Genomic DNA, 22,977 nt, shown 5'->3' on the forward strand with positions numbered 1-22,977 from the left:
CAAATAATGGTTTTGTGTAAAATAGCTTAATCACTGAATAATCATAGAAAAAAAGTGTGCGTGTTTTTTAACTTCATGTGTTTAATAAATGTATAATATTGTAAAGTGTATTTTTATAGCATGTTATCCATTAAAGGGACAGTATACACTCATTTTCATATAACTGCATGTAACAGACACTACTATAAAGAATAAGATGCACAGATACTGATATAAAAATCCAGTATAAAACTGTTTAAAAACTTACTTAGAAGCTGTCAGTTTAGCTCTGTTGAAAAGGCAGCTGGAAAGCCCACTGCAAGTGGCAAATAAGACACTTCCCCCCTCCCCCTTCTTTTGCATATGAAAAGACCCTTTACACAAACAGGAGCAAGCTGGAGAAGGTAGCTGACAGTATTCACATAAAACTTAGGGGCTTGGTTAGGAGTCTGAAAATCAGAGCAATGTTATTTAAAAATAAGCAAAAGTATACATTTTTTTAAAAAAACAACTTTATGGGCTATATAAATAGATCATGTACAAAACATTTATGCAAAGAAAAAATGAGTGTATAATGTCCCTTTAATCATTATCATCCAACCAACTGCATGCAAACTAAAGGTTAAATTTGCAAATCCCTTTTAGTGAGACACAATGAAATAAGACATGCATGTGATTAGTAAACATAGAAAACAGATTTGCCAGAAAATAAAGTTGGTTATTAAGAATAAAGACTTTTTTATGCAGTTACAAGTGGTTTCTTGGCTCTTTACTAAATTATAAAATGTACAAATATGTGCACCACTATCTTTGTGTTCCCCAGACTGGCAGGCACAGAGAATTATAAACTATCAGAGAGATAACAGAGATCAGCTTTGTTGTGTTTTCCCGTTTAACACAATTCGGTAGCACTCAGGTTTGTACTACTTATAAATACAGAGAACACAAACATTATGTTCCTTTCCCACAAGAAGTGTAATTTATCCCAGGCCCCATTATCCTAAGAGTGGCACTATGAACTGTATTTGAACTCCCAGTGGGGTAGCTGTTCTGTATTAGTCAAATTTAGTTTTTTGGGGAAGAAAAAAGTTTTAAAAAAAGGAAGACTCACTGCTTTCAAAATGCTGACAGCCTCTTTACTTAGCCAAACTGGGTAGAGGACATCATCATGGAGAATGGATTCAAAGAGGTCATCTTCATTATCGGCTTCGAATGGTGGTTGCCCAGCCATCATTTCATACATCAGAACGCCAAGAGCCCACCAATCAACAGAAGGCCCATATTCTAACTCCTGGAGAATCTGCAAGGCAGGAAATGGGACAAAATTTCTACTTCAAACAGCATCTAAAGGTGCATGATAATCTAACCAATCAGCATAAGGATAATATTGACTGACCATCACGCAAACACATATACACTATTCTATACAGGGGCCAACAACACATTGCTCTACAGCTCATTGAATCTTTGGAATCTTTACAGTAAAAGCATCAGTCAGTAAACAAATACAATATAAGAATTTTTTAAAATGTAATTTAGAATAAAATGCCCTCAGTACCTACATTATTCTGCAACTCCAGTAGGACAGGAGTGGATTACTCCTACCCCCCATATTAAACCTTATTATTTCATTTTGATGGTTGGTCACCCAGCTCTGATCTGGTTGTAATAGCCCACAGTGGCGTCACTAGGGTTGGTGTCCCCCCCGTGCGGTAAGTCATGGTGTCACCCCCCCCCCCCCCCCGAAAGCAGACACACACAAAAACACAGGCAAACACACATACAAACACTCAGACACACTTAAAAACATACTCAGATGCACACACAAACACTCGGAAACACACTCAGACACACACACAAAAAGACACACACAAAAACTCAGACACACACATACAAAATATGTAAACTGCACTGCATTAATTATGAAGCTCATGCCTAGAGCTGCTCCCTGGCTCAGCAGAACATCAAATGAAAGATAAACAGAGCACTCTAAAATAAATCACTGAAGAAAAGGTTTAGGCGCACAAATTATGAAAATTCTGCTCTCTGACTCTGTTCCAAGTCTGTCAGTGCACAGCCCTGGGCCGCATGTCACTGAGCAGTGAGCACAGATAGGCAGGCAGGTTTAGGCTAGCAGCGCAACTTTGCAAGCCCCACGGCACACCCACAACATTCATTGTGAAATTGGGCAGGGGAGGAGCAAAGTACAAACAAGCAAAAGCAGCCGGGAAAACTATTTGTTGAAATTGCAGCACTGGCTCAAGGGGCAAAAAAATTGTGTGTCTACAACTTTCCCAGTCCCACTAATGTTCACAAATGCCAGCCTCTAATAAAATAATCTATGCATCTCAACATTGTATCATTGTATTTCTTTGAATTTCAATAAAATTAAAAAAAAAAAAAAAAAATTTTTTTTTTTGGTGTCACCCCCTGGAGGGTGTCACCCGGGTGCGCCCCCCCCCTAGTGACGCCACTGATAGCCCAAGATTTTCAGTAATACGACTAAATAGAAGTGATCTATATGGAAGTGTATGTAGTTAATATGTCTCAGTGTGTTTTATTTTTTTGTACCACCATGAACAGAAATGCAGGTGGTGAACATATTTTAGAACTAGTAAACTCACCTCTTCTGCATCGATCATGTAAACTATGGAGAGGAGGCTGTTGCAAATATAACTCACCATAACTGGGTACTTCCTGTTACCAATGACTATTGGATTTGTCCCGCTTATTGTATAATTAAGGAGAGGGGAGTGTACTATAACACCAAGGATAAAAAATAGAGAGCGGGAGCTGCAGGAAAACTTATTAATCTGGTAGGAAGGTGGAAAATGTTAGGATGTTTAGTGCTCTGTGTATCTTGCAGGAAGAGATGGAAGACATGGTTTGGAGGACCTCAAGTGGCCTGCACTGAGCCCTGACCTCCAAAAAGCTCATGAATATTATTTTGTAGATATCTTTATATAGTGCTTTTTCATATGAATGATAAAAAATTGTTTTGTTTAATGGCTATTTAAATGCAGTGTGTAATATTTTTTTTTCTTTTTACTATTTATATTATTAAAAGTTTTCATTCTTTGCTTTAATAAAATCTAATTAGTGTGGATAGATTTTGGAATATGTAGGATTTTTATTTTCCAGTTAAAGGGATTCAGGTACAAATCCCCAAATCTAGAATTCTTAAATTCAAACATAGGGGCCTATTTAACAAAGGTCTGTCTGACCTGATCCGACAGTGCGGATCAGGTCCGACAGACCTCGCTGAATGAGGAGAGCAATACGCTCTCCGTATTCAGCATTGCACCAGCAGCTCTTGTGGCCAATGGGCCGCCAGCAGGGGGGTGTCAATCAACCCGATGGTACTCGATTGGATTGAATTGGGGCAAAGTCTGTCCGCCTGCTCAGAGCAGGCAGACAGGTTATGAGCAGCGGTCTTTAGACCACTGCTTCATAACTGGTGTTTCTGGCGAGCCTGCAGGTTCGCCAGAAACACAGGCCCTCAAGCTCCATCCGAAGCTTGATAAATGGGCCCCTTATTCTAAAATTCAAATTTTTTAATTAATATTTTTTTTTAAGTCACAATCATGTGTCTTTTATTTGTTTTTTTGTATTCTAAAATGCAAATAATAGTCTATATCTATTTAAAACAAAAAATAATATTAGCTAAATATATTAGCTTTCTCTTTACAGTATTGTACTATCTCTCTGAGGGTACTATGTATATAGAAGTATTAATAATGATATAAAGCTACCTTTAGGTTGCATATATAATGAACTAAAAATATTGACTAAATGAGATAAGATATTATTGTTTACTCTTGATCCCATCCCTTCTCCAAACAATTTCATTTTACAGATGCAAATATTCCAAAATCCAAACTATTTTGAAATCCAAACCTTTTCCGGTCCAAAGCAGTTTCCCATAAGTAGGTTAGGGGGATAATGTGGTGGGGTATTGGCGGTGTAGGGGTTAAGTAGGTTGGGGGATAATGTGGTGCGATACTGGCGGTTTAGGGGTTAAGCAGAGAGAAGGAGTTTATTGTGGTGGGGTATTGGCGGTGTAGGGGTTAAGTAGGTTGAGGAATAATGTGGTGGGGTATTGGCGATGTAGGGGTTGAGTAGGTTGGGGGATAATGTAATGGGGTATTGGCGGTGTAGAGGTTAAGTAGGTTGGGGGATAATGTGGTGGGGTATTGGCGGTTTAGGGGTTAAGGAGAGTAGGGAGTTTATTGCGGTGGGGTATTGACGGTGTAGGGGTTAAGTAGGTTGGGGGATAATGTGGTGGGGTATTGGCGGTGTAGGGGTAAGTAGGTTGGGGGATAATATTGGCGGTGTAGGGGTTAAGTAGGTTGAGGGATAATGTGGTGGGGTACTGGCAGTGTAGGGGTTAAGTAGCATACAAAGAGAGAAGCGCTCTACCAGGAACGAACAACAGCTCAGTGGCTTGTTCTATGGCGATTTACCACCCGGAAGCAGCCTCTTTTAGACCAGTGTGCTTTTCACAGAAGAAAACTTTCCTGAAGTATATCAGTCTGATCCCGCCAAGTAAGGTCAGTCCAGCCCCGAAATACCAGGCAATTCTCCTCTGAACAAGGAACATGACAACCCCAGACGATCGTTTCGGCCTCCTATGGGCCTCGTCAGTGAGGTGCAGCCACATTCCTCTAAGCACACTGGGCAAGGAGTCCACGTCTGGTTTCCCCCATCACCCATAGGGAGACTTCCCCAGGGTCATAATAATTTGCATACAAAGAGAGAAGCGCTCTACCAGGAACGAACAACAGCTCAGTGGCTTGTTCTATGGCGATTTACCACCCGGAAGCAGCCTCTTTTAGACCAGTGTGCTTTTCACAGAAGAAAACTTTCCTGAAGTATATCAGTCTGATCCTGCCAAGTAAGGTCAGTCCAGCCCCGAAATACCAGGCAATTCTCCTCTGAACAAGGAACATGACAACCCCAGACGATCGTTTCAGCCTCCTATGGGCCTCATCAGTGAGGTGCAGCCACATTCCTCTAAGCACACTGGGCAAGGAGTCCACGTCTGGTTTCCCCATAACCCATAGGGAGACTTCCCCAGGGTCATAATAATTTGCATACAAAGAGAGAAGCGCTCTACCAGGAACGAACAACAGCTCATTGGCTTGTTCTATGGCGATTTACCACCCGGAAGCAGCCTCTTTTAGACCAGTGTGCTTTTCACAGAAGAAAACTTTCCTGAAGTATATCAGTCTGATCCCGCCAAGTAAGGTCAGTCCAGCCCCGAAATACCAGGCAATTCTCCTCTGAACAAGGAACATGACAACCCCAGACGATCGTTTCGACCTACTATGGGCCTCGTCAGTGAGGTGCAGCCACATTCCTCTAAGCACACTGGGCAAGGAGTCCACGTCTGGTTTCCCCCATCACCCATAGGGGGTTAAGTAGGTTGGGGGAAAATATTGGCGGTGTAGGGGTTAAGTAGGTTGAAGGATAATGTAATGGGGTATTGGCGGTGTAGGGATTAAGTAGGTTGAGGGATAATGTGGTGGAGTATTGGTGGTGTAGGGGTTAAGTAGGTTGGGGATAATGTGATGGGGTATTGGCGGTGTAGGGGTTAAGTAAGTGGGGTATTGGCGGTTCATATGTTTCCTAGGTTTGGTGATCTATTTAAAAGGGATCCTTTATTTTACAATAACAATGTTGGTGATGATTTTGCTTGGAATGTTTTGCCAGCATCGCCACCCATTGCAATGAATAGTAAAATACCTCTCAGCGATGCTGCCTTTAAACAATGACGTCGCCGGCTTTCTCAACATTGCGTTGTAACTCTTTTGAATATATCTCCACATTGCAGCACTTTGGATCATCAGGCCCTAATGTGCTGCAGAGTGTGTTGCATATTAAAGAGTAAACTCAAAGAATATTTTAGCAGTTTATTCTGTCTCAACAGTTTACACAAATACCTGCACTAAGTGGACTGTCAGCTCTGAATTACAGAAGGAGCTAATTGTGAGTTCTGTGCAACTGTTTCTAGTGAAGAGTGAGTCTTTGCAGCATGAGACAAGGGGACAGCTGAAATTAAGTAACAAGGGAGAGACTGTTTATACAGAGTTTATTTAGTATTTCTGTATAGAATCTGTTGAACATTAAATCGATCACAAGCAGCATTCTTTAGCTTCATTCACAAGTAGCAAAGGGTTATTACCTCAGCTAAAATCTACCAAATAGGGAACAGCATTGGGTAGCTCTACCTCAAAGTAAATTACAGTTATGTATTGCATTATTTCATGAGCTCATGAAGAACTTATGAGGAAATAGGTATACTGTTGTCATAAGTTGTTATAAGATGCCATAATATGTTATTGTGGATATAGTAAGATATTTATATTTGTTATACTGTATGTTGGTTAAAAAAAACTTTATGATCATCAAAGCAACATTTTATTTGAAGATTTTTTTGTGTAGTTATAGGTGGAGGCACTATGTCATACAAGCATCCATTCTAAACCCAATTTCAGTCCATTACTCCCACTCTGCATAGTCTTGTGTCTCAGAAAAACAACAGGTACAAAGGATTACATTATCATCTGCCTCAGGAAGGGTCAGGTTAGGGTGTTACATACAGATTATATTTATAAATGTATATATTTACCTCAGGAGCAATGTAATCTGGTGTACCACAGAAAGTTGTTGTAGTTACGCCATTAAGTATTCCTTCCTTACACATTCCAAAGTCAGCTAGCTTGCAGTGACCTTCAGCATCCAAAAGAATATTGTCCAGTTTTAGGTCCCTACAAAATAATCCGTAGATATTCATTTTAAACTCAAGAAATATATGTATTGATAGACAACTGTGAATATAATAAAGCAACTCATTTTAAATAAGCAATCAAAGGGCCATACTAGTAATAAAAATAATACTCTAATTAATTAGAGCATGTAATTTTAAGTTTATCGACCCTACACTACTGTGTGTTTAACCCCGAGCAACTAGCATACTGATTGGATCAGCAGCAGGTTCTGCTTGGGACCAGCAGTCCTCCGCAGATTCTCAGTGACACTTCTACTGCAGGGGTTAAACACACAGTAGTGTAGGTTCAATAGACTTACAATTACATGCTCTAATAAATTAAAGCATTTTAAATTAAATCGGACATTGTACTGAAAAATTTCTATGATCTATATGAAAGAACAGAACTTAAAGGGATACTGAACCCAATTTTTTTCTTTCATGAGTCAGATAGAGCATGCAATTTTAATCAACTTTTTAATGTTCTCCTATTATCAATGTTTCTTGGTTCTCTTGGTATCTTTATTTGAAAAAGCAGGAATGTTGCTTAAAAATGCATGCTCTATCTGAATCATGAAAGAAAACATTTGGGTTTCATATCCCTTTAAGAATACATCATCTAGTATATTGTTTATACAAACATATTTACAGTTTTCTTCTGAAACCTGCATATTACTGTATGATTAACCTGTATGGAGCAACCTGGATTGAAATATGTTGACTTTATCTTTCTTATACCCAGTATGAGTACCACTTTACTGATGGTTATCAGAACAAAGGCATTTCCGAATATAATTATATATTGTGAAACTTAGAACATCTATATATTTTAAAAAGAACACTTGAATAAACACTACAAAAGAATGTATTGCTTTAATGGTTTCCAAAACAAATGTATGGACCCTGATAGCAATTATCAGCTTTCTAGCATCAGTTAGGGGAGAAAGACATTTTGTTAATATAAGATTCTTACTACATGTTATTCACATATTCTCTTAATGTTCCAATGTGTGTATTATTGCACTAGTGCAAATAACTGTAGCATAAACACATAAAGTCAGCTCCATAGTAGCTACGCATTACTGGTACCTAGCAGAACAACATCTGGTGAACCATTCCCAAGAGGCATATATATGTGTGTGTATCCCAGTAGTATATTACTGCTCCGGAACCTACCTAGTTATGCTAGGTAATACTAAAAAAAATGAGGTAAATGCTGTATCTGAACCATGAAAGTTTAAAGTGATGGTAATTTATACAGTTTTAGAAGCCTGATTCAAAAATATAGATGAAAGCTAGTAGAGTCACTAACTTTATGTTTAAAAAGGTCACTTAGGTATTTATATCATTTTATTCTCATTATTGAATTGCGGCATTTGTTTGCCCCCCCCCGTTCTTCCTGGTTTATGCACAGCGCTATTGCAATTGGGATGGGAGCTCCGTATATATAATGAGCTGTGGGCATTGATTTCTTCAAAATTGCAAATGCACATGCGTTGTAGGTCCAGTTCGACGTATCGAACGCATGTGCAAAATAACTTTTCTAAAAGCAAACATGCCAATCTGCCCCAATTCTGATTGGACAACAGCAATAACGTCATCTGGAAAAAAAGGCACTTAGTGGCATTGAAAGTTTTCATAATTAGTGTGTGTGTATAAAAGGTCAATGAGTTTCTGGACTCCTGACAGACCCTTGCATCTTTCATCCAGTGCTGCTCTGACGTTTCTGGATTCTGAGTCATGGGGAAAGAAAAAGAATTGTCAAAGGATCTGTGGGTTAAAAGGTAGTTGAACTGTATAAAACAGGAAAGGGATATATAAAGATATCCAAGGAATTGAGAATGCAAATCAGCAGTGTTCAAACTCTAATCAAGAAGTGGAAAATGAAGGGTTCTGTTTGATAACATAGTGCATTCATCTTGCCATCAATTCTGACCAAATTTCCTGTACCTTTGTAGCTCACACATCCCCAAAATATCAGCGATCCACCTCCGTGTTTCACAGTAGGCATGGTGTACCTTTCATCATAGGCCTTGTTGACTCCTTTCCAAATGTAGCGTTTATGGTTGTGGCCAAAAAGCTCAATTTTGGTCTCATCACTCCAAATGACATTGTGCCAGAAGGTTTGAGGCTTGTCTCTGTGCTGTTTGGCGTATTGTAAGCAGGATACTTTGTGGCATTTGCGTAGCAATGTGTCAGGTTTTTTTCCCTGCCTTGTTTGCCATGTGCTGCTGGCAGCCATTTCACTCACCTCTCTTGCTGACTCTGGTGCATACTGTGTGATGCTGCTCATTTCCTGCACTTCCTTTTATGGCCAGACTGGAGTACATCATCCGTGTGAGACAGGATGCAGTCTCAGAATTGTGATGTCATCACTTATTATTTAAAGGGCCTCTGTTCAGTATGCTTTGCCCTTGCGTTGTCTCAGACCTGTTTGTGAGAGCTCCTGTGTATTACCTTGCTGTCTGACGTCCCTCCTGATTCCTGATCTCTGGCTTGTTCCTGACTCTGCTGTTCTCCTTGTTCCTGATTCCGGCTCGTCTGACTACTCGCTTTGGCTCCTGACTCGGCTCGTCTGACTATTCGCTTTGGCTCCTGACTCGGCTCGTCTGACTACCAGCTCTGGTTTTGATTCCTGGCTTGTTATATGACTTGTGGACTTTTTATTATTTTTTGCTATTAATAAAGGTGTGATTATTTCTGCACTTCTCGTCTCAGTCTGATTCCTGGCACCCTGACAGAATGGCTTTCTTCTGGCGACTCAACCATGCAGCCCATCTTTCTTCAAGTGCCTCCTTATTGTGCAACTTGAAACAGCCACACCACATGTCCTGTATTTCACCTGCAGTTATTTGTGGGATTGTCTTTGCATCCCAAAAATTTTCCTGGCAGTTGTGGCTAAAATTTTAGTTGGTCTACCTGACCGTGGTTTGGTTTCAACAGAACTCCTTATTTTCCACTTCTTGATTAGAGTTTGAACACTGCTGATTTGCATTCTCAATTCCTTGGATATCTTTTTATGTCCCTTTCCTGTTTTATACAGTTCAACTACCTTTTCCCGCAGATCCTTTGACAATTCTTTTGCTTTCCCCATGACTCAGAATCCAGAATCGGCAGTGCAGCACTGGATGAAAGATGCAAGGGGATGTCAGGAGTCCAGAAACTCATTGACCTTTTATACACACACACTAATTACAAGCAAACAGATCACAGGAGAGAATGGTTACCTTTAATAGCCATTCAACCCCCTTTGTGTCAACTTGTGTGCATGTTATCAGGCCAAAATCACCAGGGTATGTAAACTTGTTATCAGGGTGTTTTAGGTACTTTCTGTTGTCATTATGATTTAAAAAGAGTAAACACAGTTGATTGATAATTAATGGCTTCAGCCAAACACTAACCATGAGTGAAAGAAAAGTTTTTGTGTTATCATTCATATTCTCTGAAAAATGGCCAAGAAATCATAAATTCTGCCAGGGTATGTAAACTTATGAGCACAACTGTACACATATTAACACACAACTATATTTGTATATCAGCATAAACATATATATTTAAAGAGAACACACAGTTCTCATAGACCACAATGTAAAGGCACTTTTCAGTGCCGTTTTTTTTCTCTAACACCCCACACCCGTTACTTTTAACCCCTAAAAACTGCCTAGTGCATTTCTTCCTAAAAAAGGGGCTTTTGGGGCACTTTTAGAAAAAAAAGTTGTAATGGCTGGTTATTTGTTTCGAGCCCGCAAACAGGAAAATGTTCACATTTGTGCGTGATAAATTAGCGCTCCACTTGTAATCTGGCCCTAAATTGTCATATTTTGTAATTTGTGCATTAGTCACTCAAGCTTGTCTTTAACGCTTGCATAGGATTTATCCACGTAAAGTTCCACAGGGAGTTGCAGCCACCAATCAGAATGCAACTGACATTTGCCGGGATCTTGCAACTGATACCCCTTATTGGCTGATTAAATAACACATAATATTTTAATTTAAATGGGTAGTATATCCTAAATTTTTCTCCCCTTAAATTTACTCCCAATGATCCATTTTACCTGCTGGAGTGTATTCAATTATTTACAAATAGCTCATTTGAATTTATATCTGCATTTTAAATAGCTGATTTTGCCTGTAGTATCCCTACCTATACTGACAATAGGCTACTAGCAAGCTATGTAAAAAAAATTTGGCAGAATAAATTACACTCCCAGTGGGGAGTGAGAGAGATTGTTATAAAATTTTACTTTTCTATTGTTCTTTGTATAGAGACAGAGATAAGAAAGGGAAATTTTTAGGTGATAAAATAAAGATGTCTGAACTGTCTGCAAGCTTAGTCTGTTTCAATGGGTTGTGGTTCCAAAGAGCAAATACAGCTATTTCATTTAAAAAACATAAAAGAGCAATTTATCATACATGTTATACCCTGCAGCTGGTATAGCAATTCATTGGGAATACGTTAAGGGGAAGCCAGTTTAATAGTACATTGGTTTTTTTAAGCGCAAGTGACTTTTTTTTCCTTCTAATTTCAGGGGCATGTGATGAAGCAACCATCATTCAATTATATTGTTTCTATTTTGTAAAAATGAGTAAAGTGAACTATTATCTGACAGAACAGTTTATTAAAGATTGCAAGCGTGTGGAGAAAACGCATCACTTAGGCTAATTGAATGACCTTTTTTATACTTTTTGTTCACTTGTTTTTCTTTTTTGTGTGCTTAGTCTGACTTTCTGTAGTTTCTATAACTTCCCTGACAACAATTTAATTTCCTTTGCACAATAAACGTATGATCAAAAGGTCACGTAGATCCTTGCTAAAATTAATGTGTTTTTTTCTTTTTTTAGTGAAAATAAAATAAAAGATACAGTACTTCTTGGTAGTGTTGTTTGTTCAGGCAGTTAACTTTGGATATGTATAGCGGCTGCTGGTCTGATCAAAACTTAGTTTACCAGGAAATATTTCCCACATTTTATCAAAACTAGGAATGAAGAACTATTAATTACTGACAAGTGGAGAGCTGCGGTGCTCAGCCCTATGAAATGGTGCCCCAGGGCTGAATTGGGATATTTTTCCCTTGTAGAGAAGTAAGCAACTTTGACAATATTACTAAATCAAAACACAATATTCATAGATAAACCCTTAATGACCACAATGTACCCTGTATGTCACTGGTCGTTAAGGGTTTTTTCAGGACATAATAGCACAAGTCTAGCAAGAACACGCTATTAATGCCCTCCCTCCAGCAGGCTTTGTGGAATAAAGCAGTCTCAATGCTGGTGGCAAGACCGTGCTTTAAAACAATCAAGTCCCAAAAAAAAGGCCAGCGACATACAGGGTACGTCGCTGGTCCTTAAGGGGTTAAATAAAAAATCATAAGCAGAGAACCTGTCGGCTGCTATTGCCACTTGCAATGCATTGTTTGGCAAAATGTAAATATTGTGTCAGAAGCTGTGAATGCAGCATGATAAATTCTCCCTATACGTTGTAGCTTTTGCTCACTCCACTGTTAACCACTTCACAATTACACAGAGAATTATCTGTTAATAACATACCAATAAAGATTAACATTACTCAATGTCTATTTTTTTTTGTCCAGTAATTGTGATGTGGGGGAAAAGCTAGGCAATTATTGGATGGGGTTTTGTGGTAAACCAAGGACATAAAAAGTATGACCTGCTGGTTATGGGTTACAAACAATCAGTTAGAAATGCATTGAACTAACTTTGGTGGGCTGGCTGCACACCTGGTCATGCTTCAAGTGCTAGCAGTTCTTCAGAAGTAAAGGGCCTGAGAATGTAGCAACAATTTGATATCAGAAAAAAAACACCTAGCTCAGAAATTACAGCTGTAGTAAAGACATCCCAAGCTTTTAAAGGGTCAGTCAAGTCCAAAAAAAAACTTTCATGATTGAAATAGGGCATGTAATTTTTTTTTTTTTTTATATATATTTTTATTAAGATTGAGTTCACAGTACAGCATAAAATGTAATGCGTCAAAAAGAAAAAAAAGAAAAACCAAAAAGAGCAAGATACATAAATACAGAAAAAATATTCACAATATACAATCGTAATAAACCTGTTATTGTTTCTGTTGCATCTCTGAATAAAAAGAAAAAACAAAAAGAACAAAAGTAGTCTCAACCTTATTTTTTCCCTATTTTCCCACCAACTTCAAGGTATTCATATCGAAAAGAAATAAAACCTAGTGACATAATGTTTGTTCTATTCCGCAAGATAATCATGTAATTTAAACTTTCAAATGCCACATATACCCTGAATTACCTTGTTTTGTCATGCTATGTCATATCTTGGAGACAAGTCATGTTTATCACTTGCTCCTTGGTTTCGCTCCCCCCTATCCCTCCCCCCCCGCCAAGGGAAAAAAAGAGAAAGAAAGAAAAAAAAAAAAAAAAAAAAAAAAAAGAAAAAAGGGGAATACCTCCCAATGAAATCTACCATATCCCCAATAGTACCAGTTCCGAATTTCTAAATGGGAAAATCATATAATCTATTTCCACTGCCGAAAAGATCTTAATAAACAGGGACCATTTTGCGAAAAACTTTCTAATGTCCCCTTCGTCGTTCATATTGGTGTCTAGCTGTTCTAATATACATTGTTTTTTTAGACAGTTTTTGATCTCCGTAATCGTGGGTGTTGCAGTCGATTTCCATTTCTTAAAAATCAAATATCTGGCTGCAACCACTGTCGTGTTAATTAATTTATGTTGGGGATGTGATTTTTCTCTAACTTTTCTCAGGAAAACACTATAACTCAGGGTTATTTCAAATGGAGGGATCTTTACTCTATTTTTTAACCAATATTCTACTTTTTTCCAGAATTGACCCACCTTAGGGCAGCTCCATATCATGTGGACCAAATCCGCTGCGGGTTGTGAACATTTTGGGCATTTATTAAATTTATTGTTCCCACATTTTAAACCTTTCTCTGGGGTAAAATACGCCTTGTATAGCAATTTAACTTGTGATTCCCTCCAGGTTGAGGATAGTGTGGATTGAGCTATTCTTGTGAAAGAGCCCTGTACCAGCTGGGCATCAGCATTGCTCTCTGGAATTAAGTTGTTCCAATCAGCCGAGAGTCTCTCAAGATTTGATGTACCCCTAAGGGAGGCTAACATATAATAACATGGTGAGATGGAGAACTGACCATTTTTCACCATTTCCAACCACCCCTCCAATTTCCCCCACGTCCATCTTCCGTTTACCTCCCTCCTGAGTTCTGTTACAAAGTGTCTGGCTTGCAGGTAGGCAAAGAACTCTCTATTATGGATATCAAATTCCTGCCTGAGTGATTCATAAGTTTTAATCACTTGATTCTCTCTATCTATAAACTGAATAGCCCTATCCAATCCTACCGTATGCCATCTTTGAAATATAGCTGAGTCTAGGCCAACCGGAAATTTCGGGTTGCCCCGAAATGGAACAAACTTGGATGCATTACCATCTATTGATAGGAGCTTGCCCAATTTCCACCAACTTTGTATAGGATTGTAAATAGTTTTAAATGATTTCAGTTCCTGCGGTATTGATTTGGATTTACAATGTATTAAGGCTACTGGTAGGAATGGGTAGCAAATGTTGTTCTCTAAATCATTATTTGTTATATAATCTTTAGAAAAGATCCAATCTGCCACAATGCGTGCTGAGTAAGCTATATTATACAAACGTACATCCGGCAGTGCCAACCCCCCTTGGTTTCTTGGTAGTTGTAATTTACAAAAAGCAATTCTTGGTTTTTTGCCCTGCCAGATGTATCTTCTCAATGCCGCATTCAGCTGCCGAATGTCTTTCCCTTTGAGAATTATTGGAACATTTTGGAGGATATATAGCAGTTTTGGCAATAGTACCATTTTGAACAAGGCTATCCTACCAGTTATAGACAAGGGGAGACTTTGCCAACTTGTTAACCTCTGTTTGATATCCTGCAATATTGGGGGAATATTTAATTCATAAAGCTTGTCTATATTAGATGGAATTAGGACGCCTAGATATTTAAAGGCCTCTGACACTATCTTAAAGGGTATGTTTGATGGTGATTTCTTATTTTTTCTCAGCCATAACAGTTCTGATTTTGAAGTGTTGACTTTGTAGCCTGAAAAAGAACCAAATTGTTTGATAAGCAGTATTAACTTTGGCAGGTTGTCTTTAATATTTGCTATGTAGAGAAGAATGTCATCTGCATATAATGCAATTTTAAGCTCCTTATTTCGTATTTTTATGCCTTCTAATTGGTGTCTTACCATCATAGCTAAGGGCTCTATAGAAATATCGAAAAGCAGGGGGGAGAGAGGACATCCCTGTCGGGTCCCCCTCTCCAGTATGATCTCTGGGGTAAGGGAGCCGTTAACCAGCAGTCTTGTAGATGGTTTGTTGTATAAATTTTTAATCAGTTGACAGAATTTACCTTCAAACCCAAATTTAAGTAAAGACTCTGTTATATGATCATAATGAACAGAGTCAAATGCTTTTTCCGCATCTATAGAAATGACTGCCTGGTCAGAGATGTCCTCCCCCCCCCTCCCCATCCACCTCTGTCTTATAATAGTCTACCGTCAACAGAGCTTCTCTTATCTTTGCTGATGAATTGCGTTTGTAAAGAAAACCTGCTTGATCTTTGTGTATAATTATAGGTAGGATAGATTGTAGTCTGTTTGCTAAGATAGATGTTAAAATCTTATAGTCTATATTCAGTAGGGCTATAGGTCTGTATGACTCTTTCAAGGTGGGGTCTTTACCCTGTTTAGGTATTAATATTGTGTTTGATGCCGAGAAAGAGGGGGGGATTGGAAGCTGGTCTATGTATATTGCATTATATAAATTACAAAGATTTGGAACTATCAATGGCGAAAGAATTTTATAAAATTCATTTGGTAATGAGTCTGGGCCGGGTGCCTTGTCCAATGCAAGTTTGTTAATGACTTTCTCTATTTCCAGCTCCATAATAGGAGCGTTTAGGATCTCTAACTCATCCCTCCCTAGAGATGGGGGTGTCAGCTGTCTCCAGAATTGAGCAGATTGGGTCTTGTCAGATTTTTTGGATGAGTATAGCTCCTGAAAATATATGAACAAGAGGTCTGCTATCTCCTCTGACCTAGTTATTGTTTTGCCTTCCTGTTGGAGTGACTCAATCAAGGTTGCTCCTTTTGATCCTTTTACTAAATTAGCCAGGAGCTTACCTGTTTTGTTTCCAAATCTGTAAAGTCTGGCTTGAAGTTTTAATTCTTTTTGCGAAGCCTGGTAGGATAAATACGTATCTCTCTCATTTTTGGCTTTTATATATTTAAGCCAGTTAATCCTTGTTTTATCTAAGAGATAGTGGTTATAGGAGTTGATTAATGAGCTAGTCACTTCTTTCTCTCTACTTTTGATTTTTTTCTGAAGATTGGCTGTGTAGGATATTATTTCACCCCTTAAAACAGCTTTTGCTGCCTCCCAAAATATCATAGGATGCCTACTATACTCAACATTATGCTCCGCATATTCTTTAAATTTGAGATTGAGCCAATTTTTAAATTTTAAATCTTTTGATAGATACCTAGGAAAAAAAAAACGTACTTGCTTACATCTCTTATCAGGTTCCTGAAACTGAAGAACAATGGGGGCATGGTCCGAGAGGGAGATAGGTAAGATCTCTGTCCTTATTTTCTGCTCTAAGAGCTTAGTGTCCACTAAAAATAGGTCAATTCTGGAAAATGATTTATGGGCCCTAGATAGGCATGTAAAGTTTCTTATCTCTGGATTCTGCACTCTCCAAATGTCTTTTATTGCCAAGTTCTGTGTAATTTTTTTAAAAATCTTGGTTTCTAGGTTATCTCTTTTATTTTTAAGTTGATTAGCAACTGATCTTAGTCTGTCTAGCGGATATTGTGGGGCCATATTGAAATCACCCCCGCATATCAAAAAGCCTTCCTGGAATAACATAATTTTATTTAATAAGGAGTCCCAAAAAGATGAGTCTATCACATTAGGTGCGTATAGGTTACATAATGTGTATATGGTTTTCGCCACCTTGATTTTTAACAATATAAATCTCCCCTCTGGGTCTACCTGTGTATTGAGAATCTCTAAGCCACTGGCCATTATCTTTTTCCCGAGGAGTATGGCTACGCCTCTTTTCCTATTTAAACTTGGAGTGGCCAGTACCTCCTTTACCCAGGATTTCTTTAGTTTCCTAGTTTCTTCTATTTTTAGATGCGTTTCCTGGAGGAATACTATATCGGACTTTATTTTCCTCAGCTGGTTTAAAATTGCTGTCCTTTTTATGGGGGATGTGAGACCTCCAATGTTCCACGAAACAAATGTAATACTTTCTAACTTTGTCATATTCTTAGTTTAATATAGGGGGATAAACCAGAAACACAAAAAAAAAAAAAAAAATTAAATTGGCGGAGGGGGGGTGGGGTTTGGGGGGAAGCCTGGACACCAGGGGGAGAAAACCAAAATTTTGAACCATTTCTTAACAATTATCAACTGTCTCACTTTTTGTTTGAGTATTTTAATTATTCAGGTATTTTTAATTTGGCTAAGAGTTCACTTGCCTCTTTAGCCGTCTCAGCATAATAAATTTCATCCTTGTCCCATACTTTGAGCCTTGCTGGATAGATCAGGGTAGCCCGTATGCCCATGTTAATGAGTTTAGTACATGTTGGGGATAACACCCTTCTCTTAGTTGCCGTTTCAACCGAGAAGTCTTGGAACATAAAAATACTAGAGTTCCCTAGTACAATGGGCTGATTTTTACGATAATATTGAAAAAGGGTAATTTTATCCTGGAAATTCAGTAGTTTGACTATAATTGGTCTTGGCCTAGCTTTCTCTGTGTTGTCTGGGGCAAGTCTCCCTAATCTATGAGCTCTTTCAATAATAATTTTGGGATATGCAATTGGAATTTTGAGGAGTTGCACTAGTGTTTCGGAAATAAAGTTATTTAGATTATCATATTGCTTCTCTTCTGGTACTCCTACAATTCTAAAATTATTCCGTCTAGAGCGGTTTTCTAAGTCCTCAATTTTAAACTGAAGTTTTTCGATTGTTGCTTCATTGATTTTAGATTTTGTAGTATATATGACCGTTAGATCTTCAAGATCTGAGACTCGTTGCTCAAGTTCTTGTACTCTGTTGGAGAATTGCCTAAGCTCTTGTGAAAGTGATCTCATATCTTGCTTAATCTCTGACCTCAGAGTGTCAAACTTAGGGGCAAGTGCTTCTAAGATACTATCCACCAAGGCTTGGGTATTGGAAGATTCATAGGGGTATGGAAGATTGCTGGAGGCTAGGTTAGTATCCACTGAGGTGCTTATTGAGCTTTTTATTTTCTTATCTTTGTTTCTGTTCGCCATGATTGGAGAAGGGGTTTTGCCGTGAGTGTTTAAAAATGTATCCATGTGTGGTGTACCCACCTGTGATTTAGGAGTGTGCTCTTAATTTTAGGTTTACCAAGGTGCTGATATTTGGAGTGAGGGAGAAAAAAAAAAAAAAAAACCTTGCAGGGGAGTGATAAAACAGAAGGGATGTGAGGGATTCTGTGTGATAGTGATAGTGATGGGCAATTGGGGGAAATATATAGTGTGAAAAAAGTTCACGTGTTATTGATAGTGAACAAAATCTAATAGGTGATTAGTTGTGAAGCCACTACAGAAGCGACTCTGAGTTTAACCCCTTCTCTTCTCCGGCTCTTTGTGTTCACATTTGCTCTGAAAGCTTCTTCCACTTATGATATCCCTAGCCCCTACTTTACTTCTAAAGTCTATTGCTTCCTTCGGCCAGATTGACCCTTTGAGAAGGTGTTTAAATACTACGTTGTAATTTACAGCAATTTCCCCTTTTTCTTCTCCTCCTTCTTCCCCTCCAGGGCTACTTTGCTGTTACTCCCTTTTACGTGTATCTTACAGAATTATATTAGTAACTTAATTGATCTATTATAAACCTAGGCAGCTCGTTTTGCTGCAATTCCTAATCTATTCTCTATAACCTTGTCACAGAGCCAATGTTACACCATCATTATTGTACACACCACGGTTATGCCACAGTCGCCACGGTATGTGCCACAGTTACCGTGTTTGAAGAGTAAATAACCAAGTTGGTTCACATTTTTCCCAATAATTATTCATACCTACTATATAGCCAATATATCAGTGTAACCTTTGCACAATATGACTTCTTTTAAGTCTAGGGCGTTTTAGGTATGTTAATGTTGACAATTAAGTTTAGATAAAAAGGGGTTTTAACCTTGGATTTGTATCCTTATTTCCTTCCTGTTGCCCTGAAAGCCAGTAGGGGCAGAGGCGTTACTTATAGCAAAAAGATGCATATAATTTTGTACTTTGCCAGATATTTAACCAGGAAAAGCCTGGAATAGATTGATATTAAAATATACTTAGTTACAGGGCTTAGGTTACCTCTCAGAATCTTTTAGAATTTTTATAAGGAAGGTACATACTATAAGCTTTCAGTTTAACTAGTCTTCTCTGCTGAGTAAACCCCCAGAAATTTATCTTTCTTTAACCTTTAACAGGGATAGGTCCGAGAATTGGATGTCAATCAATTACATAAAAGACATGGTAGAGATACAATGCTTCCTTGAAATATAACCTCTAGGAAAGACAGATTACTTTGCAACGCTAAATACATGCTATGTGTGTCTTAAATCAGCCTATCCTCAGTATAGGATGATTACCCTGATGGACAGTAGAGATATTATTAAGAAATCTCTCAGCAACAATAAACTAGCTGTGATAGAAGAAATAGGCCTGGCAAGCCTAGAATTAAGTAGCCGTCAATAAGCTGATGGATCTAGTCTAAAATATCCATTAGTGAGTAGAGTAAACTTAATTCTGCAAAAAATAAAAACAAAAAGAAAAACAGAAGAAAAACAGCCTCTTCAATATATTTTAAAGTGACCCAGAGTCTTGTTTTTGTAGAGTCAAGTTTTAAATGAAATGTTACTCAGTCTGGAGTATTTCACAGGGGTTTTACTGCAGAACCATAGAAGGAGAACTTGTGCAGTGTCCTCAGTAATTAAAGGACAGAGAGGGAGCAAAAGTTTGCGAGCATAAGAGTTTAAACAGTATAAAGAATGTCTCTTTCTTCTCTTCACACTCAAACCCTTGTTGGTCACAATCTTAGCTGAGTTCAGAGAGAATAAGATATTTCCTAAGGCTGTTCTTTCATCCCCTTGCTACAGGCGAAAACAGTTCCCACAGATAGTTTATCTCCAGCGTGGCTGGCAAACTCACCCCCTCCAAAGAATCCTACCATCAGTTAGCCTCTGTGATAGCCCGCAGATCGTTGTCGGGCGGATTTCGGCCCAGACGCCGTGTCAAGGCCTCCTATGTCGGCTCTCCCGCTGAGGACCGCGCTCAACTCCCCCCACGCAGCACCGGTGGGGGGGGAGTGGGCGGCGCCGCGCCGGGCGGCTAAGCAACGCAGGAACAAGCTGCACTCCGGGTCCACTCTCCAGACCGGGCCCAACTCCCTCCCGCGCAGCACCGGTGGGGGAGGGAGAAGGACAAGCCCCAGCCGACAGGACCGGAGAGACAACAGGTGCAGCAGAGGGGTGCTTTGTGTTGTTGGTTTTCACGCTGGGCTGTCAGGAGAAGGCAAGCACGGGGAGGGGGGAGGGCCAGGAACCGCAGAAAACGTCTTGTCTCCAAGGAAGGATACAGCCTACGATGTGAGGCAGTTTGATTGAAAATGGCAGAACAGCGTAGTAAAGTTAGGTGTAATAAGAGGCACCCATAATTTTGTTTGAGATCAGTAGGTTGTAGAGCTGTTCTCAGAAAGGCCAAAAAAACTGGTGATTAGGGTAAAACAGTGGGATGGTGTGCCACTGTCAGGGGTTCCGGAGTGGTTCTTGGTACTATCCAAGGGAAGCCCCAGAGCAGGGGCTGGCGCGAAAAGAGCTCCGCCAAAATCCAGGGGACTGGAGAAACGAGCTGAGCTGCAGCTGTGCAGCTCCTCCTCCACCGGAACCTCCTAGACTAGAACATCTAGGGCATGTAATTTTAAACAACTTTCCAATTTACTTTTATCACCAATTTTGCTTTGTTCTCGTGGTATTCTTAGTTGAAAGCTAAACCTAGGAGGTTCATATGCTAATTTCTTAGACCTTGAAGACTTCCTCTAATCTAAATTAATTTTGACTGTTTTTCACCACTAGAGAGCGTTAGTTCATGTGTTTCATATAGATAACATTGAGCTCATGCATGTAAATTTACCGAGGAGTGAGCACTGATTGGCTAAAATGCAAGTCTGTCAAAAGAACTGAAATAAGGGGGGCAGTCTGGAGAGGCTTAGATACAAGGTAATTACAGAGGTAAAACGTATATTATTATAACTGTGTTGGTTATGCAAAACTGGGGAATGGGTAATAAAGGGATTATCTATCTTTAAAAACAACAAAAATTCTGGTGTTGACTGTCCCTTTAAGCTTTAGCCTCCGACACAGACATCATAAGTACGTCAGGACCCTCAGTTTTGTAAGACCTGATCTGAACCAAAAGCCCAACAATATTTATTTGTTTAAAAACAATTTACATCTCTGGTCTAAATGTTGGTTGGGTTTTTAATAGCGTGGCGAGACCACACTTTTGCAGGATGCCTGTGGGAGGGAGGTAGTGTAGTGTTGCTATGCTGATTTAAAGTGACACTAATACCACATTTTTTTCTTTCATGACTCAGATAGAGCATGTAATTTTAAGCAACTTTCTAATTTACTCCTATTATCAATTTTTCTTCGTTCTCTTGCTATCTTTATTTAAAAAGCAGGAATGTGATGCATATGAGGCGGCCCATTTTTGGTTGAGAACCTAAGTTATGCTTGCTTAATGGTGGGTAAATTTAAGCCTTCAATAAGCAAGCACTATCCATGGTGCTGAACCTAAAATGGGCTGGCTGCTAAGATTTACATTCCTGCTTTTAAAATAAAGATAGCAAGAGAACGAAAACATTTTTATAATAGGAGTACATTAGAAAGTGGCTTAAAATTACATGCTCTATCTGAATCATGAAAGAAAAAAAATTAGGTTCAGGGTCCCTTTAAATATCATAAAACTATACTGGCTATACCCCCTACAAAAGATGTGCAGGATCACACTGTTCAATGATGGTAACCAGCAGCAAGGTATGCTATAAGCATGAACCACAATCTATAAAACCTGTGAGCCGTAGGGCAAAGCTTGATGTGTATGACGGGCCTAGATTGTAGACTCCGACTTGGTTACAGAGCTTTGTGTGCTGTGCCTTTTGTTCTTTTAAACTTTGCACAATAAAATGGACATTTTACATTAATATCTCTTCTCCTGTTTGGTGCTTGTATGGACATCGCTATTACTGCTGCCTTGGTTACAGACCGGCCTAATCAGAAGCTGAACACTTGCAATAGTGTGGATGATGTACTTGCTCTTTTTATGTTTTTTTTTGTTGTTTTTTTTTTAATCTGTACAAAGAAAAACATTCCAGGATGTAGAAAAGTAACACCACATCATGTCTAAGAAACAGAAATATTTACCCACCACCACCACAGAAACTTATGAGAATAAAAAATACAGGAATAACAATAACAATACAGGAATAACGATTTTCACTGAATTGTATTTACTTTGACAGAGAAACACAGAGGACAGTTATTCTGTGTATTAAAAGTATTTAACCATGAAATATTCTTAACAAAGTATTAGCAACAAATAAACACAAGCTACGGAAAGCCACAGGTACAAACATAATATATTCTTACATTTATTAGTTTGAATTTAGAACAAATGTCTACCTTTTTTTGTAACTGATTGCTGATGTTCCCTTAAGCAAACTAAATTCAAGTAATGGCAAGGATCCTGATAACACTCAGTGCCTTTTACACATTAGAGATGGTAGGATATATTTTCTGGTTCCAAGAACAAAGTTCTCTTTTAAGTTGAATTATCTGTTAAACATTGAAGTACACTTCTTTGTGTGCTCGTGTGCTTTTTTGGCAAGCATACTGTTGGCAAATATTTTGGACTTTTGTGTGCCTCGTAAATGCAGTAATGATGAGACAGAACACATTTGCTTTTTTCAGCTCAAATTCAAAGCTCAGTTTTCAACCCAGCACAGTATTAGAGTCTATCTGACTGCCGAGGGAAATCCATGAAAAGGACACCTGGTGGAATAATTTATCTGCTACAAAAGGATTTGTGTATGTACTCAATTACAAGCATAAACTGATGAAAAAGATCATT

General features: G+C 38.7%; 1 protein-coding gene across 1 annotated transcript in view; it reads right to left on the reverse strand.

The window, feature by feature from the left end:
• The window catches only part of PRKCE (protein kinase C epsilon), a 941,255-nt gene that overhangs the window by 114,960 nt on the left and 803,318 nt on the right, over positions 1 to 22,977 (reverse strand). The window contains 2 exon segments of the mRNA XM_053712727.1: positions 1,091 to 1,279; positions 6,611 to 6,749. Coding sequence (XP_053568702.1) covers positions 1,091 to 1,279; positions 6,611 to 6,749 — 328 coding nt within the window.

The sequence above is a fragment of the Bombina bombina genome, chromosome 4 (assembly GCF_027579735.1).
Source record: "Bombina bombina isolate aBomBom1 chromosome 4, aBomBom1.pri, whole genome shotgun sequence".
Classification (NCBI taxonomy): domain Eukaryota; kingdom Metazoa; phylum Chordata; class Amphibia; order Anura; family Bombinatoridae; genus Bombina; species Bombina bombina.